This window comes from Cygnus atratus, chromosome 4 (genome assembly GCF_013377495.2).
Source record: "Cygnus atratus isolate AKBS03 ecotype Queensland, Australia chromosome 4, CAtr_DNAZoo_HiC_assembly, whole genome shotgun sequence".
NCBI lineage: Eukaryota > Metazoa > Chordata > Aves > Anseriformes > Anatidae > Cygnus > Cygnus atratus.
In genome coordinates, this window is record NC_066365.1 from 21,112,099 (window position 1) to 21,132,284 (window position 20,186).

The following is a 20,186-nucleotide window of genomic DNA, read 5'->3' on the forward strand; positions in this document are numbered from 1 at the left end:
TTGGCAGAAAAATACAGTTAAAATTAGTTTGAATACAGAGGAATCGTCATTGTGCTTTTTAGCAATCAACAGGTATGAACATATGGCAGCATGCAAAAGACTACCTTTAAGGTATTTGTACCCGTTGCAACTGCTAGGTTACCATATTTGAATTCAGGCAGCTCACGCAATAAAGTAAGACACAGCAACTGGAGGAAACTTCTACTGATCTTGCATAGTATTCAAGACCTGTCCAGAAAAATGCAGTGACTGCTGGAGATACCAAGACAGCCTTACAATACAGGCAGGAAATATTATTAAATTGTTCATTTTGCTTTCAAAATGCTGAGCTTTCTATTAGGTCTATTTTTTTTTTTGTTTTGGTTTAATGCTTGGTTGGTTGAAATTGTTATTTTTGTCAAGATTAATGAAACTGGTCCATGGGACAGTGCTCAAGAAAAGATCTTGCTCTGATGCCATTCTTTTAAAATAGTTATAAAGACCTTTCACCACTGATGAACTTGCATTACTTTGAAACTGAAAGGCAAAAAGCAGGAACTTAAAAATACACCGTATTTTCATAAGCTTAAAGAAAACAAAATATAAGCTTGACATTTGATCCATGCTGAATTAAGATGAAGTATTAATTTCCAGAGCGGAAGCAGTTTCCTCTTTAGTTACATATACTTCTATCAACTTCCCAACACAGTTTGTTGCCCAGATTTTATTTTAAGAATCTAGTTTTACTTCATGATAGCCAATGCATGTCTTCAAGATGAACCGACTAAAAGTTTGTATTTCCTTTTCACTTTGCAAGTGAGGTTCATTCCTTTCAGAGTAGGAGCTCAACGTTAAGAAGCAACATAAGAGTTCTCTACTTACCTTTGATTTCATAGTAGCATCTCACATGTGTCTTCAGTAATTACCATTGATCTTGCATGAAAACAGATGCAAAACCACAAAATCTGGGTTTGGTTAGAAAGGTGGTGAAATGCTGTCTAACAGATTGTATCAGGTCTTTCCTCATACAGGTTCTAGCAACAACTTACAAGTATTTAAAAGTGGTAATTTTAGATGCACCCATCTACGTTTGAGGCACACTGCTTATCTGCTTATAAACTAGTGCTGAATTACTCCTGCATTTGAGTGATTTCAGGTATTGGGCAAAGCAAATGCTGTTTCCCCAGCAGTATCTTCACTGGGAACCTTGAGAATTCATATTCCCTACCAGAAGGGCCATTAGCATAAACGAAAGCATCCCTTTGTTAGAGATATTTGAGCCACTGTCAGAATCTAAACTTTTCTGTACCGCCACAGCATACGCTAGTCCTACTTCAGCGATTACTCCAGGTGATTATACAAGGCCCACAAGCCCCCTTCTTCTCTGCCTTGAAAAACACATTCTTGATCTAGCTAGCAGAAATACAAGTGTACTTTCCAAGATAAATTAGTAATGTTAATAGTTACAATTTCACTTGCATTTTGTTACTGCAACTTCGGTGTTTACTTAAATGGGTGTGTTTCTTTTTTGTTTTCTTTTTAACACTAGGAAGCATCACCATTTTATGGACATATTACACGTTGATACAATCCCCAGCCCAAGCCTTCCAGTCTGCCCAGGAAGGAAATTTAAGGATTATTAAGCTGTAACAAATAGAAAAAGGAGTAATATGCACCAAGGAGAACTTGAGACACTCATCTGCATCGTTCTCTGGACAAAGTCCCTAACAATGATCCCCTCTTTGCAACCTTATCACGCAATAGCCTGGAAAGCAAGTCAGGGCCTTAGAGTAAGGTTTACATTCCCTCCTACCCTGCTGATGGTCAAAGGCCTTGGGGCCGTTTCCCCCAAGTGCAGTTTACTTACTGCAGTGTGGATCTCCCCAGTGAAGCTGGTCCACTTAAACTAAAACTTTAAAGCTCAGAATATTGGCTCCACACTCCCCTGCCATATGTTAACTAATATTACTCGCAAATGCTAAAATCCCGTTAAGGAATCAGATCCTAATTGTGGAAGTAGGCTCAGCGTTTTATGTAGCTATAATATTCAGAGACCTGCACGTTGATTCATACCATCTGGCCCAGCAGCGCTGAGGCTTTCGTTACGCTACGTGCAGCGCACCTAGCCCTCCAGCCCCGGCCAGCACAGCCCTCTAGTGGAGATGGAGGATTGAGTTGGGAGGGTATTCATCCACAGCAGCTTGCTTTTGCTCCTCTGCCTTCCAGGCTGTTCTCAACTCAGCAGTGCATTTCAATCGTACTTGGCCACAGATGGTGTCACTTCTTCATCTGTGCCCTCACGAAAGACCTTAGCAGCAAAGAACAGAGACCTACATGGACTTCAGAGCACTTCCAGCCCACCTAGAGATAACCTGCACGCCTGCTCTATCTGCCCTGCCAAGACTGCCAGGGCACAGGCAGTCTAGTCTCTCAAGGAAGAACACTCAAGCATAACCCTAAGTATAAGCTTTGGTATACCATTTATTTCTCCTCTGTTAGTGTCTCCCATTGCAAAGGAGCAGAAGCAGCTGTTTCCATCTTTTTTCTACCTCCTCTAGGGGGTGGAGGAAGTTAAAAAATAAACTTTTAACAACCAGCTAAGTTTAGACACTATCAGCATACTTCAGAAAAAGTAATGTTTAATGTTAAAGCCCATCAGAAATCTGCTAGGATTTGTCTATTGGCTGTATGCCAGCCACACTTTTTTTTTTTTATCATCATCATCAATACTTTAAGTGAAAGCTTTTGCTTTCAGGCTTTTTGGATAGTTGCCCAAGTTCAAGAGCTATTGTGCTATACTTAAACTCAGGTGTGGCCACACACGTATCAAAATACTACTGAAGGAAAGCAAAGTTGATGTCCCAAAGAATATCAATCGTATTCCAGATCTCTAGAGATTACGATGATGATTTCATCACACTTGCAGTTTCTGTTCCCAGAAATGTCAATATCCCCTTCTCAAGGGATCCTCCTACAGCTTCAAGGCTTGTATAGGCAGTGGCAAAATACAAATGATCAGGGAAATGGTTTCATCACTAGGGAGACCATCTTAAACAATAAAGACCATATCAAGATGCTCAACAGAACCCCAATAAAACCCCACTAAGAAAATCCAAAACCGCTTATACACCACAAGTCTGTCAAATCCAAAAATTGACTCTCATGTGTAAAGTCACAAAGACAAGAGTTTAATATTGACAAAAAAAGCTTAAGTTAGTGGTATTTTCTTCCTTGAAATAACGTACTGGTCATACGAAAGTCACTGAAGAGGTCTGCTTTTAGCCTGGAAGACTTTAACAGTTACAGCTGAATTCAAAAACCCTATTTCCAAATGTGTGATGTTAACACAAAAACTGGACACTTAAGACCAGGGATAAAGAACAAATTCAGTTGTTAAGATTCTAGCAGTTAAGTGAGGCGTTTCAGTGCCTTCCCCAAAACATGAAAAGTTCTTCAGTATCTTTCCTACCACCATTATTTCAAGACTCACAAGGTTTTTTTGTTTGTTTTTGCCTCTTTTTTTTTTTTTTAATACTAATGGGGTTAAATTGAAATCAAGCGCCATATGCTTGTGATGTCTTCTGTGAAGGTCTGAAGCCACCCTGTTTCAACTATTTGGTTATTCAGTGCAGAAAGTTAAAGATTCACAGAAGGTATAACAGCTTTTAATACTCCATTAATATTATAGATTAAAAATTATTGCATAGTCTTATGCATTTCCTAAAACAGCGTTCTCTGGAAATTAAACATTTTAATATAAAAGGACCAACTCTAAAACACGAATTGCGTTCACTACCTCGATCTTCTATCCTTTTTTGATTTGTCAGTACATTTGTCCATAGTTTTCTCATTATCTCCTCTGCACTTGGGGCAGTACCATTTCCCCTTTGGTTTATAGGTGAGTCCAACACACGAGAAGTGGAACCACTCGATAGGACACTGTTCGTTATCACACCCTATCATTTCGCCGTAAGACACTTGGTTGCATAAGCAATAAGTTGGTTCATTGGGGTCAATTGCAAATTCTACAGGAGAAACTTCTCTCTCTTGTTTGGCTTTGGAGCGTTTTTTCTTCTTAGAAGATTTAGATCTCTTCTCTTTAGGTGGCTGATCATCGCAGTCATCAATCCCGTTTGCTATATGGCACAGGTCACGGCTTTCGCTGGTTCGCTGGCGACGAGGTCTCCGTGAAGACCTCTCCGGTTGGCAGGACTCCATCTTGGCCTTTTCCAGAGGCTTTTCATTCTCAGACAGATCTTGAAAACACTGAGAGTGTGTTTCCATTTGCCGGGCTCTATTCTCTACCAGTTCTAGCATCTGAGTAACTATTTGAATTTTTTCATCTCCAAGTTCCTGGCTGTTGATTAACGCACGCTGAAGATGCTGCTGCAAGCGTTTCTTCTGAACGGGATCATTTTCCGACTTGTATTTTTCATAGACTTCATCTATTTCTTTTAGCGCTTCTACAAAATGAAGATAATAGAAACAATTACACGAGATTGAACACGCTCAAGAAAATATAAAAACGTATTTCTAACAGAAAAGAAATAGTACAAGTGTTAATTATAGTATACCCTAGTGGGCTAGATCCGATATTTAATTGAAGTTGCACGTGAACGTCAAATCAGTGTTTAAGATTGCCATCTGTTGCAAGAAAAGTTTCTCACGTTCTATAGAAAAGCAAGTTTATTAAAGCCATTGGAAAAAGAAAGGCGACCACTGCTGCTGAAGTGTGGATAGTCCAGATGCTGCCTCAGCACCTGACAAAGCAGGAATTTTTGTTGAGGTTCCTTTCTCCAGTAGTTCCAACGCCTACAAACCAAAGTGATAGCTTATCATATCATATGAAGAAGCTGAGAATTCATTATAATCATGTCATTCATGTAGCCATCATATATCACAGACAGCACTCCAGATATTCAGGCCTTCTTCCTTCCCCTTCTTATTCACCTAAACATCTGGTATTACATTTTCAACCACAGTTATAAAGATGTATGACGCTTCAGGTTACACATTAGCAAACGTACAATTGGGATTTAAGTCAACGTAAACCACCCAAACTGGTGCGTTCACATTACAAAGAAGCTACAGCAAGTTTCATTTTAAATAAAGGCTGAACTTTTCAGAATAGGTGACCTACAGTTTAGTGCATCACAGGATATTTTTAAGCTACTAGTAACGAGTGTTTCGGTTTCACTCCTAGGCTTTTTTCTTTCACAAATCATGCAAAATACCCGCACGGATTGCTGCGAATCTTTCACGACATTTAGTTCCTAGAAACAAGTTTAGTGAACCCAAAAAGGAGATGAACAAATGCTTCATCAGACAGCCTTTGTTCTCTACTTTTCTATTTTGCTGGATTTTAAAATAATATTTTCTAGACCAAAAGTTACACTAGATCTATTCATAAAAGAGAGGAACTGCTGCAGTGGAAGGAACTAGATCAGTAGAACTGACAGCGAGATCTGATGCAGTGTTAGATACAGCACCGGTTCCTTTGGAAACAGCTTGAAGATTTTAACAGGCAAGGGAATTTATGTACGATACTCAACTGTGTACTTCTGTGACCAGAACGCGTGTAGTACAATCCTTCTCTTTCTGCAGACCCGTGTTTTACAAACTGGCTTTCATTTTTAAAGAATATTGCCTGCTTTGTACAGCTGTAAAATAATTCAAGCTCCCACTGAATGGAAGCCACAGATATTATCACAACTTTGTTCACCGTGATTTTTTTCCCTGCTGACATCTTGAAATGGCAGCTTAAGTGCGAACAACCCCTTTTTACTATAAATTCTGCAACTTGCGTGACAGGAGAAGCCAACAGCACTTTGTTCTAACTCGAGACCTTCACAAGGGGAAGATAAAAATCAGTACTCTGCCTGTCTAATAAGTCACGCAGCCTATTTTTCCTCAGTGCTAGTATTCCGGCTATCATTAAAAGCACAAGTTCTGTTTGCCTACAAGCGCAGCCACATCTGTTGCCTTGACAGGGGAAAAGAATTTTACTCTGTTCCTGAAGAGCGCGGAGTACGGTACTCTCCCCACATTATCTCCCACCTCGCCTTCTTTTGCGAGGCAAAAAAAAAAAAAAAAAGGTGGTATAGGTGTAGTTATAGATTTCCCAGATAGGGAATGCCCTGCCTGGGAGAATGCACGAGCAATAACTGTTTGTTTTTCCATAGTGACAGGAAAAAAAAAAAAAAGCTCTGCGTTGCAGACACCTTCTTTTTAAGCCGATCGTTCCCTGGAGCAGCCTGTCCTGACCACCACGGGACCCCTTCTCCAAAGGGTAGCCGAATTTCTCCCAAGGGGAGGAAGGGACTTCAGGAACGGCAGAGATGCGAGTGCACCAAACCATCTCCGTATTCACCCCCAGGACTGGAGGAGGCACCTGTACACCCTGCCACATAGCTCTGAAACCTCTGTTTTTAAAAGAACTGAGCCACGACCCAGTGTTCCTCACAGACAACACGATTAAGCCTGGTGGAGCTAATGAAAAGCTGAAGGGTTTCAGTTTTCCAAGCCCAGGAGCGGCGTTGCTCCTCCCACACGAGCTATCACTGCCTTCCACACTAGCCAAAATCCTACGAGCAGTACTTTCAGATGATCCGCAGGCCTGGGCCTAAGATACAGATATTTTTATCGAGTTCTTAGCCTGTTTTCCTCGCTCTTTTCAAGCGGCCGAGGAGCGTGGCGGAGCACGAGCGGCTGAAGGGATTTATGGCAGCGATGCGCAGGGTAAGTAGAGGCTCGGACCCACCCCGCACAGGTTTAGGGTCACCGCGGACTGCCCAGAAGCGCCGACAGAGACCCCAGAGCACCACGGAGCCTTCACCCTCCGGCCCCGGAGACCCTGACGACTTCCAGCAGCTACCTCCCGGCGCCGTCAGGGGGACGGCCGCGGGGACCCGCCGCTCCCCCCGCCCCCTCCCCACACCCCCGCAGCCCGGGGGGCGCCGCCGCCCCCTCGGGGCACCGGGCTCCCCGCATAAAGCCCCGGCCCGGCCCGGCCTCCCCTCCCTTCCCCTCCCTGCCTCCCTCCGCCCCGCCGGGCGCATGTGCGGCGCTACCGGGCGGTTACCCCCCCCCCCCCCGGCCCGGGTTGCCGTCCCGGCGCCCACCTTGGCAGCGGGTGTCCACCTCGCGCAGCAGCGACACGTTGCGCTGGATGTCGAGCGGCAGCGACTCCACGCACTCCAGGTACTCCTGCACGTACAGCGACAGCAGCCGCGACCGCTCGCCGCCGCCCGCCGCCGGCCCCGCCACCAGCTGCGGCCCCGCCAGCATCATCCCCCCGCGGCCACCCGCTCCCGGCCCCGGCCCCGGCCCCTGTCCCCCGCCGCCGGAGCCGCAGCGAGACCCGCTCGCAGCCCCCGCCCCTCGCCGCCGGGCTGCGCGCATGCGCGACGCCCTGCCCTTATAAGGCGCGGCCGGCGGCGCCGCCAGGGGTTCGCATTCTCCCGCCTTCCCCCGCCGCGCGCTCCCATTGGCGCGGAGGGCGGAGGGGGGCGGGAGGAGAGCGGGGGCGGGGCTTCGCTTAAAGGCCCGCGGGCTCGCCCTGCCGCGCCGCGAGGGGCGGGCTGAGGGGCGGGGGGGGGGCGGGCTGAGGGGCGGGGCGGGGGATGCCCCCACGGCCGCCCCCACGGCCGCCCCCGTCAGAACCGCTTTGATTCCGTGAGGAAATAGTGGGCCGAAACCCGCAGGAATTTGGGATTTGGCGTCGCAACACCCCCCCCCTCCCCCTCCCTGGCACCCTCCGCAGCGTCCTCGCGGGGCGCTCCGGCGCCCCACACACACCCCGTCACAAATCCCCCCCCCGAGCCCCCCTCCCAGGGCTGCGTGCCCGAGCGGAGGGGACGGGTAAGTTTGGCCGCGGTAACGTCCGCGTTATATTACATCCCCTTCAAACAGTTTCGTTGCAGACGGCTCGCGTCAGCCTCCCCCGCGCCGCCCTGGGGTGAGCCTGCTTGCCGTAGCCGTTTACTTCTGAGGAGCTTCTTCATCGTGAGGTAAGGCTTGCACCGACAGCGCAGCCACAGAATACGTTTCACTGTTACAGCGGAGGGTGCCTGAAAGGCAAGCTCTTCCTCACACGTCTACTTAATTCATATCCTCGAACTGTCACAGCGGTAACTTAGGCAGCTTTTCCCGTAAGATAGAGCTGCCTTATTTAGCTCTAAAGGAGAGCAAAATGATTCACGACAAACCATTACTTAGGGAAGCGCAGTGACATTTTATCCCGAGGAATCTTTTCAGAGGATTCTAAATAGGGTGTCAAAGAAGTTTAGTCTCTTAAAACCCACTCGCCTGCCAACAAATCTCCCGATTTTGACAGAGTATCCTGTCTCCCCCAAGGCTGCTGCAGGATTTGTATCAAATGCTGGCCACAACGCCTACAGTAGGCAACAAAAGTGGAAATACATATACTTTTCAGTTATAGTACTACTGGGAGAGTGATACCAAGCACTTAGAATTATTAAAAAATACCAAGAATCGCTTCTCTTTCAGAAGTTTTCCTGTGATCTTTACTACATGAAAAAAATCATAAGCATTAGGGAAAAAAAATACCACAACTTGTGGAGTCTTGGAATATCACCAGGAGACCTGTACATCTTGCAGTATGTTGCATTTATATTTCAGGCACCTGAAAAAAAAAAAGTGGGAAAAAATATGAGATCCTGTAAACTTGGGGGAGGAAAAAAAAAGCATCAGAGATGACTGCATTCAAGAGTGAAGTAGATATTTATTATGTTACGTATTCCTACCTGTAGGTAAATGGCCAGCGCTAAAAGGGTGGCCATACTAATCCTGTAGATAACATCATTTCTGGATGGAACGATCTAGAGTGGTGGATAAGCAGCAGCATGGCTTGTGCAGAGGGGTTGCGTAGTCTCCATCCTTGGATATTTTTGGAGCCTGGCTGGATGAGGCCTGGCACGACCTGATCTGGCTGTGAAGCTGGCTCTGCTCTGAGCAGGGGCCTGAACTAGATGGCCTCCAGAGGATCCCTTACAGCCTGCTTTTTTTCCTGCAATTCGGTGAGTGTGTTGACTGCGCGAGATGGCCCCACGGCTATCCCCATGACAAAAGCAGCGTGTTGAACCTCACTGATTCATCTAACCAGCAGGGAGATCAGTTTCTTACATGATGGCAGTCTCCAAGTATCATTTCCTCAACACCCAGTTCAGGAAGGTCTTTAAACACATTCTAAACTTTCAGCTCATGTAGCTACTAAACTGGTATCCTGTCACGGTGTTTTTCTGAATCTACAGCTAAGGTGTTGAGCAATAGCTGTAGACAGATGTCTTAGCCCAAGTCATCAGTGTGCTGGCAAGTTCATAAAATAAATGAAAACAAAGTTGTAGGCAGTACTTTCAAAACATTGTGTGTTACACTGATGTCACTCTGGCCATAAAAGCAGGAAGTCTGCAGGTCAGTGAGATCCTCAGAGGACGTTGCAACGTTAAAATCCATTCACCAGTAAAACCAGCTCCTTTGTGTGTTGTGACAGCTCAGATTAACGAAGCAAAATCTCAGATCATTTTATGCCCTTTATCTCATTTTTGCACAAATAGATTTAGAAAATGAAAACAATCCAGCTACTTTCACTTCCAGTGACAGCACAGTGCTGAAACTTTATTGCGTGGTGCTCATTGCTGTCAATTCTGAGTAACTGAAATCCAAGCAATTGAATTCTTTCATATAATATTAACAAATAATGCTTACTGCGCAGGCAGAAAGCCCAACTTACACACCAGTGCAAAAGGAACAGGATCAACACCAATGATACGAAATTCTTTAGAAAGATGTCGACTGTTTTGAGGGTTCATGTTTCTGCTTGTAGTAAGCGTGAATAGCTGCATCATTCTGCTACCTCGTAAAGAAATAAAACTGAGAAATAAGAGATTTCCGCTACACAGCAGAAAAATAAAGCAAAAATGGTAATTAAAAATTAATACATTGTTTAAAAATAAATGTTAATTGCAATTAAACGTTAATGAAAAATAACATTTTGACTTCACTTTTGACGTCGGTTTTTCTGACAAATTGTATATGCAGCATCAGTAAGAAGAAAAAAGAACTGAGAAAGTCATTGTAGCGTAATTCATAAGGCATGCTACAGGTGGTTTCCGTGCTAAAAACTTGCTGTTTGTCACTGTGTGGGAGGCAGTATCTAAGGTACAGCAGAGATCAGCTAACATTCCCTGAATTTCAATGTTGTCTGCTGCTTTTGAACACTGAAGGAAATATTTAAATTTTGAGCAGTCTAGGAATGCATCAGTAATGTTAGACCAGATTTCCCTAGGAGAATGAAGCCTTAGCTTGCCACACGCTGGAAGCCCTGGGGGAAAGGAAATCCAGAACAGCAGGCTGAATTCTCCGGCTTGGTAATGCCCCGGAGTGCCGGGGAGCAAGCACTGGAGAATTTCAATGCATTGGACTATTTGCAGCTCGGTAGCTTCCGTGACCCAGCTATGTCTATAGTTTTGATGACTGTGAGAATAATCTGGAGATAAGAGGAGGCATGGTAGAGCAAAACCTTGCTATCTGTAGAGATGGTAGGGATGGACAGGCAGAAAGACCATAAATTTCACTCTAACCCTCTCCACTGAGTGGAGAATTGTCAAAGCGAGCTTGATATTCACAGTGGTATCAGAAGTACATTATTACAAAGCAGTAAATCTTCAGTGCATTTATGTCTATAAACTACCCCACTTCCCATGGAGAAAACAACATTTTTGTTCCTTTGTCATGTCCTAGTATATTTTTAAGAGTCCCAACCAGAGTATTCCTCTTCTTGTGAAAGATTATTTCATCACATTACAGATTTTGCTATGATAAAGTATTTCCAGATATTTAATCTAAATTTGATGTCCTCCATTCGTAGTTTTGCCTGTATTCCATCTTTTGTAATCCTGATTTTACGTCCATGAATCATAGCTGGTTCCTGTCCCGTTTCACCTAATAGTGCACAAGCTGTTTACATCTTTTCAGTTTTTCATTGATAGCCTAGGAAGAATTTCAGCCTGTGGAAAAAAAATAACGAAAAGCAGCATTACTGAGGAGAACAAGTGTAAAAAGGGGCAGTCATTGTGAAAGAGCTACCTCGCATTTAAGAGAAATACTCGAAGGATGATGGCAGGGTGCTTCTTTTAGGCAAATGGAGCAGCATTGATAACAGAATTGATTTTTGACTACGTGTATGTCTTGGCAGGTATGCTTATTTGGTTTCCATGGGATGAAGAAGATGAAGAATTCTACAGGATACGGAGAAAAGAAATGCAAAGAAAAGAACGAATGAGCACAAGCCAGATGGGCTTTTTTAAAAGTCAGCTGCAGAGAGCTGTAGGCTGTAGGTGGCCTCCATGTAACTGGTATTCGGGGAAGAGGATGGCTTTTCCAGGGCTACAGAGGTAGTGTGTTTGTTCAGGTAGGTTATTCTCGAACAACTTCCCTAACGCCAGGTCATCCAAAAAAAGATACTTCCATGTAATGTCAGATTTGTCGCTTTTGATTTTCCTTAAAAAATTAGGCTTGATTTGTCTGGTAGATTACAGATCATACTGAAGCAACCACTACTACTTTTTCTCTTTTGTTTATGCGAGTGTAAGACACCTAAAAATTAGATATTGACTAAACATGAGATTATTTTGATAAGGTGATAAATTAAACCAGTACATTTCTTAAAAATATTAGCATGTGTTTTTTTTTTTTTTTCCCAGCTAGCCTCATTCTCAGCTGTATCAAAGAGCTCTCTAGCACCAAGTAACAAACATCCCACACCGATCAGGAGATGTATGTGCTTCCTCATCTGAATGCAAACATCTGTTTGAAAACTGGAGAAATTCCAAGTTTTCTGCCAATATGCTCTAAAAGAAAATTTCTTCCTCAGCGCAAAGTAGTGATCAGTTGAGTTGTATTAACATGAGGAAGAAGCCAGCTGCAATATGCGGTTCCTCTTTTTGCTTTGGACCAGTGGGTTCTGTTTATTTCATGATGAGCAAAGTTAAAAATGGAGTAAAGAGTGCAACCTAAGTTTATGTCATGCTTTGCTTTGCAGTAACTGTTTGTTTATTTTTACAATTCTTCCCATTCAACTTCCATACCCTGTGGCAGCATCTGATTAAATATAGTTTGTCTCTCAGACTGCAGTTGAAATCTAGAACACCAGAGGATTTGGGAAAACCGACAAACGTGGGTTAGATCTACTTTCCTACCAGTGATAAAGTGTCCTTTGCTCAATGTGAATTCTGACAGCGGACAGTGGCATTTAAAACACGCAGTTCCGCAGCCCACTTGGGCCTAACAATTCGTGTCACTTAACCATCAATGCCAAATCAAACTTTAAAGTTCTTTAGGTGCAGATAATCAGAGGTGTACAAGTCATTTTCAGTTGCAGGAATGTTACTGGTAGAAGAAATAGTGGCAAAGGTGTCTGACTAAATATTTTCTTAAAAACACGTAGCCTCACTGATGGAAGTACCGTTGTTGGGGTTGCGGCAGCTAGTGGAACCATCTAGAAGGTGCACAACCACAAGGCAATTGTTATGTGGACAAAGAGTGCGCCATGTTATACAATATGCAAACCTTGCAGAAATGCACATTTTAGCAAAAAGAAAAGCTTAAAAGATGTATTTTACAGAGCAGCTACTGCTGTTATTTTCCCTGCAGTTTGCAACCTAGTAAATGGGAACAGATCTGTTTAGGGTAAGAGGGAGACAGTATCAAAGAAGAAGACCCACACTGACTGTAATTTACAAGCAACAGAGTAAAACGTGTTCCCACAGAGAAAAACAGCCCAAGTTGATGAGATTCTGTAGTGCGACATTTAGGGTCCAAAAATAAAAAAATAAAAAGTTGGTCACTGCTCAGGGTTCAAACGCAGGTTTGTCTGCTGCCCTTCAGGTGCCACCTCTACGGAGGGGTGCCAGCTCACGAAATGTTAGCTTTATAGCTTTAGATAGATCCTTTTTAGCAACCGAAACCGGGACACTGGGATTCCATTCCAGCCTCTCACAACAGAAACAAAGCTGTGTAGAGCTGCGCCCCAGTTCGGTTCTTTCTTGTCATGTGTGAAAGCAGCGGGTTTGCGGACGGTGCCGTACCTACAAATAGGACACGTGCCTGGGGTTTAAAAATAATGGTAAACTAAGACTCCTTGGTAGTTTAGCGGGCGCGGACCTGCCGCGGAGGACTCACAAGCACGGGCCGAAGCGAGGCGGGAGGGAGCGGCGCGCGGCCGGGCGCCCAAAAGGCTTCGGGCGCCCTGAGAGTGAGCCCCGTGCTGTTGGTGCGCATGCGCGCTGCCTGCGCACTACCTGCGTGCCTGTGGCCGTGACGAGGGCCCGCCCCGCGCCCGCCCGCTCTGCCCGGGGGCGTCTCGGCGGCGCCGCGCGGGCCGCGGGGCGGGGGCTGGCGCCGGCGGCGCCCGGCACTCTCTGCCCGCCGTCCGGGGACTTTCCCCTAGGCGGGCGCGCGGCCCTTGAGGAACGGCGTCCTCCGTGCGTGGCCTAGAGAGCAGGTCTTCAGGGCGCCCTGCCGCACCAGCGCCGCCGCCGCGCCTTTATACGGCTCCACGGCAGCGGCCGCCTCGCGCTTAGGGCGAGTGGCGCTCGCCGCCCGCTCGCCCCCTCACCGGCCCCGGGCGGCCGCGCACGGGCAGCGCAGCCGCCCCGCTGTGCCCCGGGGCCGCCTCACGCCCGCGGGTGGCCGCGGTACCGGCCCCCACCGGGGGGATGCGCCGCGGCCCCGCCCGCCGTGAATAAATTATGCAAATCGCGCCGCGAGGCCCCGCCCCCCCCCGCCTGACAGAGCCGGCCCCCGGCCCCGCGTCAGCACAGCCGGCAGCAGCCGCCCGCGCCGCGTCCCCCCGCCCGCCCACCGGGCGGTAAAAATAACGCGCTTCGACCTCCGGGTTCCGCTAAGAGGAGCTACAGGCTCGTCCTTTAACGGGGCACCACCAAACACCTCGGAGTAACATTCAAACGCTGAAGACAGGCGCCGTCAGGGCTCGTCAGGAAAAGGCATCTCGCACCCCAGCCGCTTACCGCAGCTCTCCTAACACCCCCCGGGTCAGGGAACACTGCCAGCTCCCTTTTACAGATAGCGAACAGGTTTCGGAATCCCAACACCTGCTGCAGTTCCCAACCAGAGGTCCGCAGACGCCCAAAGGAACTAACAGAAAAGCTGCACTTCGGAGAGCAAACTCCTGCCCCTCAGAAGCAGCTGCCCCTGCGTCTCCACCCGAACGGGGACCTGAGGAGACCCCACGCTTCCCGGCACCGGTACGACTCCCAGTTACACAACAAGAGCGTGAAGTTCTCAGCGCTAGAGGCACGCACCAATTCTTACGCTATTGAAGAAGCGATTTTGCGTGTTGCAAACCAAATCTTGGGTCATGCTCAAGCAACACCCGGGGGCTCCTGAGGAAGGACCAGAGTTAAGGACGATCCAAGGGGACAGGGATGAGGTGCAGGGTCTGACCCGGCCGTCCCAAAGCATGAGAAACTCACAGACTTCAGGTGCTACCACCCCGCCAGCCCCTGCTGTTCAAAATCACACCAGGAACAGCGTGCCAATGCCACTGTGGTTTCGTCCCAGAAATCACAGAAGAACTCAAAGTCTTTAAGTGGATGAATATGCTAGTGAGATCCCAGGGATTCCTACTCACTCCCACAGTACTCTATCGATGGATCTGTCAATCAAGTGCCAGGCCTCCATTAAATGATACTAACTACTGTAATTAGACAAGATTAATTCCAAACAACGCTGAAGACATCATGTTTTTACAATTACATGTCATTACCCAATATATCAGAACATGCAATTTGTGCAGGTATTTCCAGAACATCGAAAACAAGGTAATCTTCCCGCTTCCTTCGCTTCAAACCACTGTGAACACCATGTAAAAAAGTAACAAAGGGCTCGACTCGTGTGAACGCTTTACAATACGCTCGCTGTCCCTAGGAGACAACAACAGCCTGATTTTGCTCATCTACCTCTTAGTAAGTGTTAGAAAAGCAGAAATATTGTACAGGTCCACTCAGTATTACAGTATTGCAACTAGGCATCCCAAGAAAACAACTCAGCCTAGTGGGATTCCATCTTGAAACCACTCAAAGTAAAGCTTTCCTTAAGGTGTTGCAAAGTTATTGAAATGGTTGGAATAGTTAATGGCTAAAAACAAGGTACTATAAACACATATCCCAGAGGTTTTATTGTTCTAGTAGCAGTCAAAATATGCTTCGTATAGAAACCCACGTTTATTTGAAAAAACTGTAAAGGATTTTTCACAATATAAATTAGATCCACTTACGGAGTTTTGGTGGCTGAAGTAGCTGTGACTTGACTGCTGAATGGCAATTTGCTAGTCTAATGTTAAATGGGATCTAACCGCTAGTATAACATTCAATGGGATCACGATGTCATTTATATTGCAAGTATTACAAGGTCTCGTAGAAATAGTCAGCCAACTATTTTCTCTCCTAGTAAGAGGAACGGTGAACATTATGAGCAACACGTCTGAAACGGATGATTCAACTTTTTGATCGAAGTTCTTAAACAACTTTCAATCATTCAAGTATTATGGTCCCTATATACATACATCTACGTGGCTAAAAAAAACGGCATGGTAGACAATTGAGCACACCGCCATCAAATCGTAAGAATTACAAAATTGTCAGGTTTTAAACAGCAAATTGTACCTTAATCGTTTAATTAAAAATAGAAGAATTAGGTAGACTATTTTGCAAATAAAACAGCACACTAGTGTGCCATGTATTAAGGCATACCTTTAAATGCACACTTGTCATCTCTAACAAGTTTTATACAATTGCTACCAAGTGAAAGGAAGAGAATCGTCTTGCAAAACCGAGAAAGAAATACAAAATACCTGGAAGCCTACATTTTTAAAGTACAAAATTAACCTTCAGTCCTTGTACTGAAATACTATACGTGGTACAAACAGCGACTCTTGCCTACATGATCTCCCGAGGATTTCTTAAAGCTGGAGGTAAATTTGAGGGTTTTGATTCTTCATCCAGAAGTACCAAATCTTCGATTTCTCTACCTTTGTACTTCCTTTTACATATCTTCACAATAACTTTCTTCTTGAGGAACAATTTCAGAGCTTCTCTTGAAGCAACTGCTTTGGCATTTTCCATACTTTTACCACAGCCAGTACCCAAATAGACAGACTTGCACCTCAGTTCACAAACGATATTTTCTAGAGAGCTCTTGTTTTGAGGTAAGTCTGCAAGCTCCTTCAGGGGAACAAAAGCAACATCTAAGGTAGCTTTTACAGACTGAATAGACGAGTTAAGAAGTTCGGCATGATTTACACTAGGGCTGAAGCCTCCCACGGCAACCAGTTTCCAGGCTACAGCTTTGTAGAGTCTGTTGAAAAAAGGTTGTCTTTCCTTTGCATCTTCACTGGTTAACGGTTTGCACAAAGCCTTAGCAGGACTTTCACTTGCCTGCGAGCTACTCTTGGACGCAAGCTGCTGCGAACCAGCCTGCGTGCCACCCTTGGAGGGTGCCCCAGCCCGCGAGGGACCTTGCTGAGAGCCGCTCCGAGCGGCCAGCAGCGAAGCAGCTACCTGAGCACTGCTCTTGGAGGTGAGCAGCGAAGCACCCTGCTGAGTGCCGCTCCGAGCGGCCAGCAGCGAGGCAGCCACCTCCGCGCTGCTCTTGGAGGCCAGGAGCGAGGATCCCGCCTTAGCGCTGCCCTTGGAGGCCAGCAGCAGCGAGGTGCCGGCCTGGGCGCCGCTCTTGGGCGCCAGCAGCAGCGAGGTGCCCGGCTGAGCGACACTCTTAGGGGCCAGCAGCAGCGAGGCGCCCGCCTGGGCGACGCTCTTGGACACCGATGGCGTGGCACTCGCTTGGTTTTTGGAAGACAGCAAGGTAGCGCTCGTTTGCGTGGCGCTCTTGGCAGTAGTCGCTGGCACCGCTGCCGCCTGCGGGGCGCTCTTGGCAGCCGGTGGCACCGCTCCTGCCTGCGGGGCGCTCTTGGCAGCAGCGGGTGGCACTGCCGCCGCCTGTGGAGCGCTCTTGGCAGCAGCGGGTGGCACTGCTCCTGCCTGCGGGGCGCTCTTGGCAGCAGCCGGTGGGCCCGAACTTAACGTAGTTTTTTCAGGTGACGGCTCATTTTCACACTTGCCTTCCTTAGGTGGATTCTCTCCCGACTCTTTTTCGGATGAAGACGGGGTTGGACTTTGCTCAGTAGTATTTTCAGCATTAACAGGTTTTTCTTCTGCTTCTATGCTCAGTGCTGCGACTGCTGCTTGATTTGAGCTGCAAGCTGACTGGGAACTTTCTGATTCTTTGCTACTATCTTTTTCCTGCTTTTTTGGCAATGTGCTCTCTGTTTCCTCAGGAGATTCTGCCTCGGTTGTTTTCACATCCTTCTCGGTATCCTTAGCGTCTTTGCTTTTCTCAACAGCTCGTTTCTTGGAGGGCTCCTCTACCCCTTCTGCAAAACAAAGTAAGTGCGTTATCCTCTTCAATTTCTGCACCGTTAAATATCCATCTAGAAGCAATTTATCTAAAAACTTCTAACAGACATCCCTCTGAAGTTAAAGGGTATATATTAGGATTACACCTTGAACCATAATTTCAGGAATTAAGTTATTATTTCAGAATATTTTAGTAATTTTTGACAAAAAAACAGAAAGTGCAACCTACCATTTCAGAACATTTTAGTATGTGTTTGACAAAAGAAAAAAAAAAATCTAAAAGTGCCCATATGCTAGACTTCAGGTTTTGGTTTGGGATCTGAAGGCCAAGTATGTACTTGTATTCTTGCAGGCCAGAACAAAAGTGACCAAAGCACACTAAATAGATTGTCTGACCTAAAAAAAAAGAAAAAGTGCATTTTGTCTACTAATATCATAAAAAACATTTAAAATACCAATTTAGGAATTTCTTTACAAAACAAAATTCTAAGTTTCTCACAAAGCAGCAGCGTCTGAATAAAGAGCAAAGCAACAAGAATTCAGTTAAGCTGGAGAACAATCATCTACATTACATTAAAAAGTTCGCTGAAGGTGTGCACAGGCTGTAGATTTACAAACATTGTCTTCAAAACAAGAGCTCTAAATTACCAGCAGAGTAGCTATGCATTGTGTCTACTTTAAAAGCATTAACGAGGGAAAAAATAGCATAAAGAGGGGAGACGGTTAGGGATTGTGGAGAGTAAATTAATTGGATTACTTTAAACCCGAGGTAAAGCTCGAACATTCACAGGCAAGCATTGTCTAACTCCTATGTATTGTCACAGCTATGATCTGCTAACCATTGCTACTTGATATGCCTCTTTTCTTCACCTTGGCAACCAGTTCGTCTCTCGTGGTGCGGACGGGCGCGTCGCTCACTTGGATGCCTTCGGCCATTTCCAGCGCTTTCTCCATGACCTGCGGCGGGTACCTGCAGGGGCGACAGGGGGGGAGGAGGAGGAGGAGGAGGAGGAGGAGGGGGAGGAAGGCCGTCAGACGGCCTCCATCACCCCCCAGCCCGGTGCCCGCCCCGCCCGGCCCGCACTCACCGGCAGCCCAGGAAGACGTGGTTGGCCCACACCATGGAGAGCGACACGAGGCGCTGCAGCTCGGCGCTGCCGGCCGCCGGCGGCTGCCCGACGTTGCGCAGCAGGAACTCCCGCCGGTGCCGCCAGTGCTGCTCGGGCTCGCAGGCCCCGCGCAGCGCCTCCGCCCACGCCACCTCCTCCGCCGTGCGCCCCAGCGGCTCGCCGCGCGCCGCCTTGCCCGCCATGACCCGCCGCACCCCCACCCCCCCCGCCTCAGCCAGGCCCCGCAACGGCCCTAACGGCCCCGCCGCGCCGCTCCCCGCCCCGCCCCGCCCCGCGCCGCGCCGCGCCGCTCCTTCCGGCCGCCGGCGATGACCTCACGGCCGCCGCCACCGCCCGCCCCAGCCTGCCTTGCGGCGCGAGGCGGCGGCAGGCGCGAGGGGGCGCTCGCGCCGCCAACGGCCGCGGGGAGGGGCAGACCCGTGAGGGGAGGGGAATGGGGGGGGGGGTGTCCCGGCTGCTGGAGCGTTTTGGAGGGAGCGTTAATAAAGGAGACCCGCTGAGAGCGGAAAGTGCTGCCTGTGAAGGGTTCACGTATCTGCTTGTGCTCCTCTGCAGGCAGGCTTCGCGTTGGAAAAGTTCGTCCTTGGGCTTTATTCTAAAAGCGGGTGGAGAATTCTGTGTGGAAAAAGCGGTGAGCGCGCTGTGACGGTATCCCCAGCGCCAGCCTGCTGAGGTGCTGCTTGTGGAATTAACACCAGGAAAGCCAACGCTCTTTTTCTCGGTATCCGTTGGTAGAGCGGAAGGGTTTTTCCTTCCCCTATGTAGTTAACCCACCCAGTGTTCTCTCTCGCATTGGTAAGGATAACTGGGGACTGGGAGAGAGGACAGTAACAAGCATGATGGGCTCTGACAAACTCACTGCTCTGTATTTGCAACTAGGGCAAGAAAAGGGGAGAAGGTCTGTGTGCTGCCTGGCGTGGGTGTCTGGGAGCAATGGGTTTGTCCAGAAGTGGTGTCAGAGTGTTCAGAAACAGCACTGTGGTCATCACCAGGGTGGTGTCACCCATTTGTATCCAGATGGTAATCAGTGCTGTGTGTGGTTATCTGGTAATGCAGCCTGAAATATTGGAAAGATGTGATCTGTCACACGAGGTTTTCCAGGTAGAGGTGGGGCGGGCCTGTCTCCCAAACCTCTGACTCCATGATACCAGGATTCTGGACCACAGGGTCGATACAGACACTGAAAGGCAACGGTGAATGGAATCCCTGGCAAACAGGTCTGAGTTTGGGCTGGAGATGAGGTCATACGTGCTGCCAGCCTCTTTGTTCACAGCCCCAAATGAACCAGTTCTCTCCCTAACAAAGACAGCTGAGGCTTGGCCCAGACTTGGCACCTGCCCCTAAGGGCCAGCAGGAATTTGGGCAGGCCTGGATAACTGGCTGAACTGCCAGTAACCTTGTGAAGGTAGCAGAGCACACAGCACAGCCTTGAACACCTTCCTCTGCAACCACCTGAGCTGCCAAGTGAAAGTGCTAAGGACCAGCCCATGCTGAACTGGTAATTTACCAGTTAAGAGTAGGAGCTGGGCGGGGTTGGACTTGAGGGAGTGAGAGTGGCAATGCCGAATGCTCAGAGGGATCCCAGAAGTCGTATGTGCAGTGTTGAGATCTGGGTATCATCTGT

General features: G+C 47.4%; 2 protein-coding genes and 1 long non-coding RNA gene across 3 annotated transcripts; 1 reads left to right on the plus strand and 2 right to left on the minus strand.

Moving 5' to 3' along the window:
• Window positions 1–3,146: 3,146 nt before the first annotated feature.
• ING2 (inhibitor of growth family member 2) lies at window positions 3,147–7,341 on the minus strand. The gene is made up of 2 exons (XM_035557940.2): window positions 7,101–7,341; window positions 3,147–4,442 (listed from the first exon to the last, which is right to left on the minus strand). Exons 1-2 carry the CDS (start codon window positions 7,267–7,269, stop codon window positions 3,772–3,774), a joined length of 840 nt encoding a protein of 279 aa, XP_035413833.1. The 5' UTR covers window positions 7,270–7,341; the 3' UTR covers window positions 3,147–3,771.
• Window positions 7,342–7,857: 516 nt separating this feature from the next.
• Window positions 7,858–11,952, plus strand: LOC118253514 (uncharacterized). The gene is made up of 3 exons (XR_004780451.2): window positions 7,858–7,988; window positions 11,195–11,410; window positions 11,703–11,952. It is a non-coding gene; the product is annotated as an uncharacterized LOC118253514 (long non-coding RNA).
• A 3,271-nt stretch (window positions 11,953–15,223) lies between these two features.
• Window positions 15,224–18,757, minus strand: CDKN2AIP (CDKN2A interacting protein). Its single transcript, XM_035557938.2, has 3 exons — window positions 18,521–18,757; window positions 18,272–18,402; window positions 15,224–17,449 (listed from the first exon to the last, which is right to left on the minus strand). Exons 1-3 carry the CDS (start codon window positions 18,742–18,744, stop codon window positions 15,957–15,959), a joined length of 1,848 nt encoding a protein of 615 aa, XP_035413831.1. The 5' UTR covers window positions 18,745–18,757; the 3' UTR covers window positions 15,224–15,956.
• Between the last annotated feature and the right edge of the window lie 1,429 nt (window positions 18,758–20,186).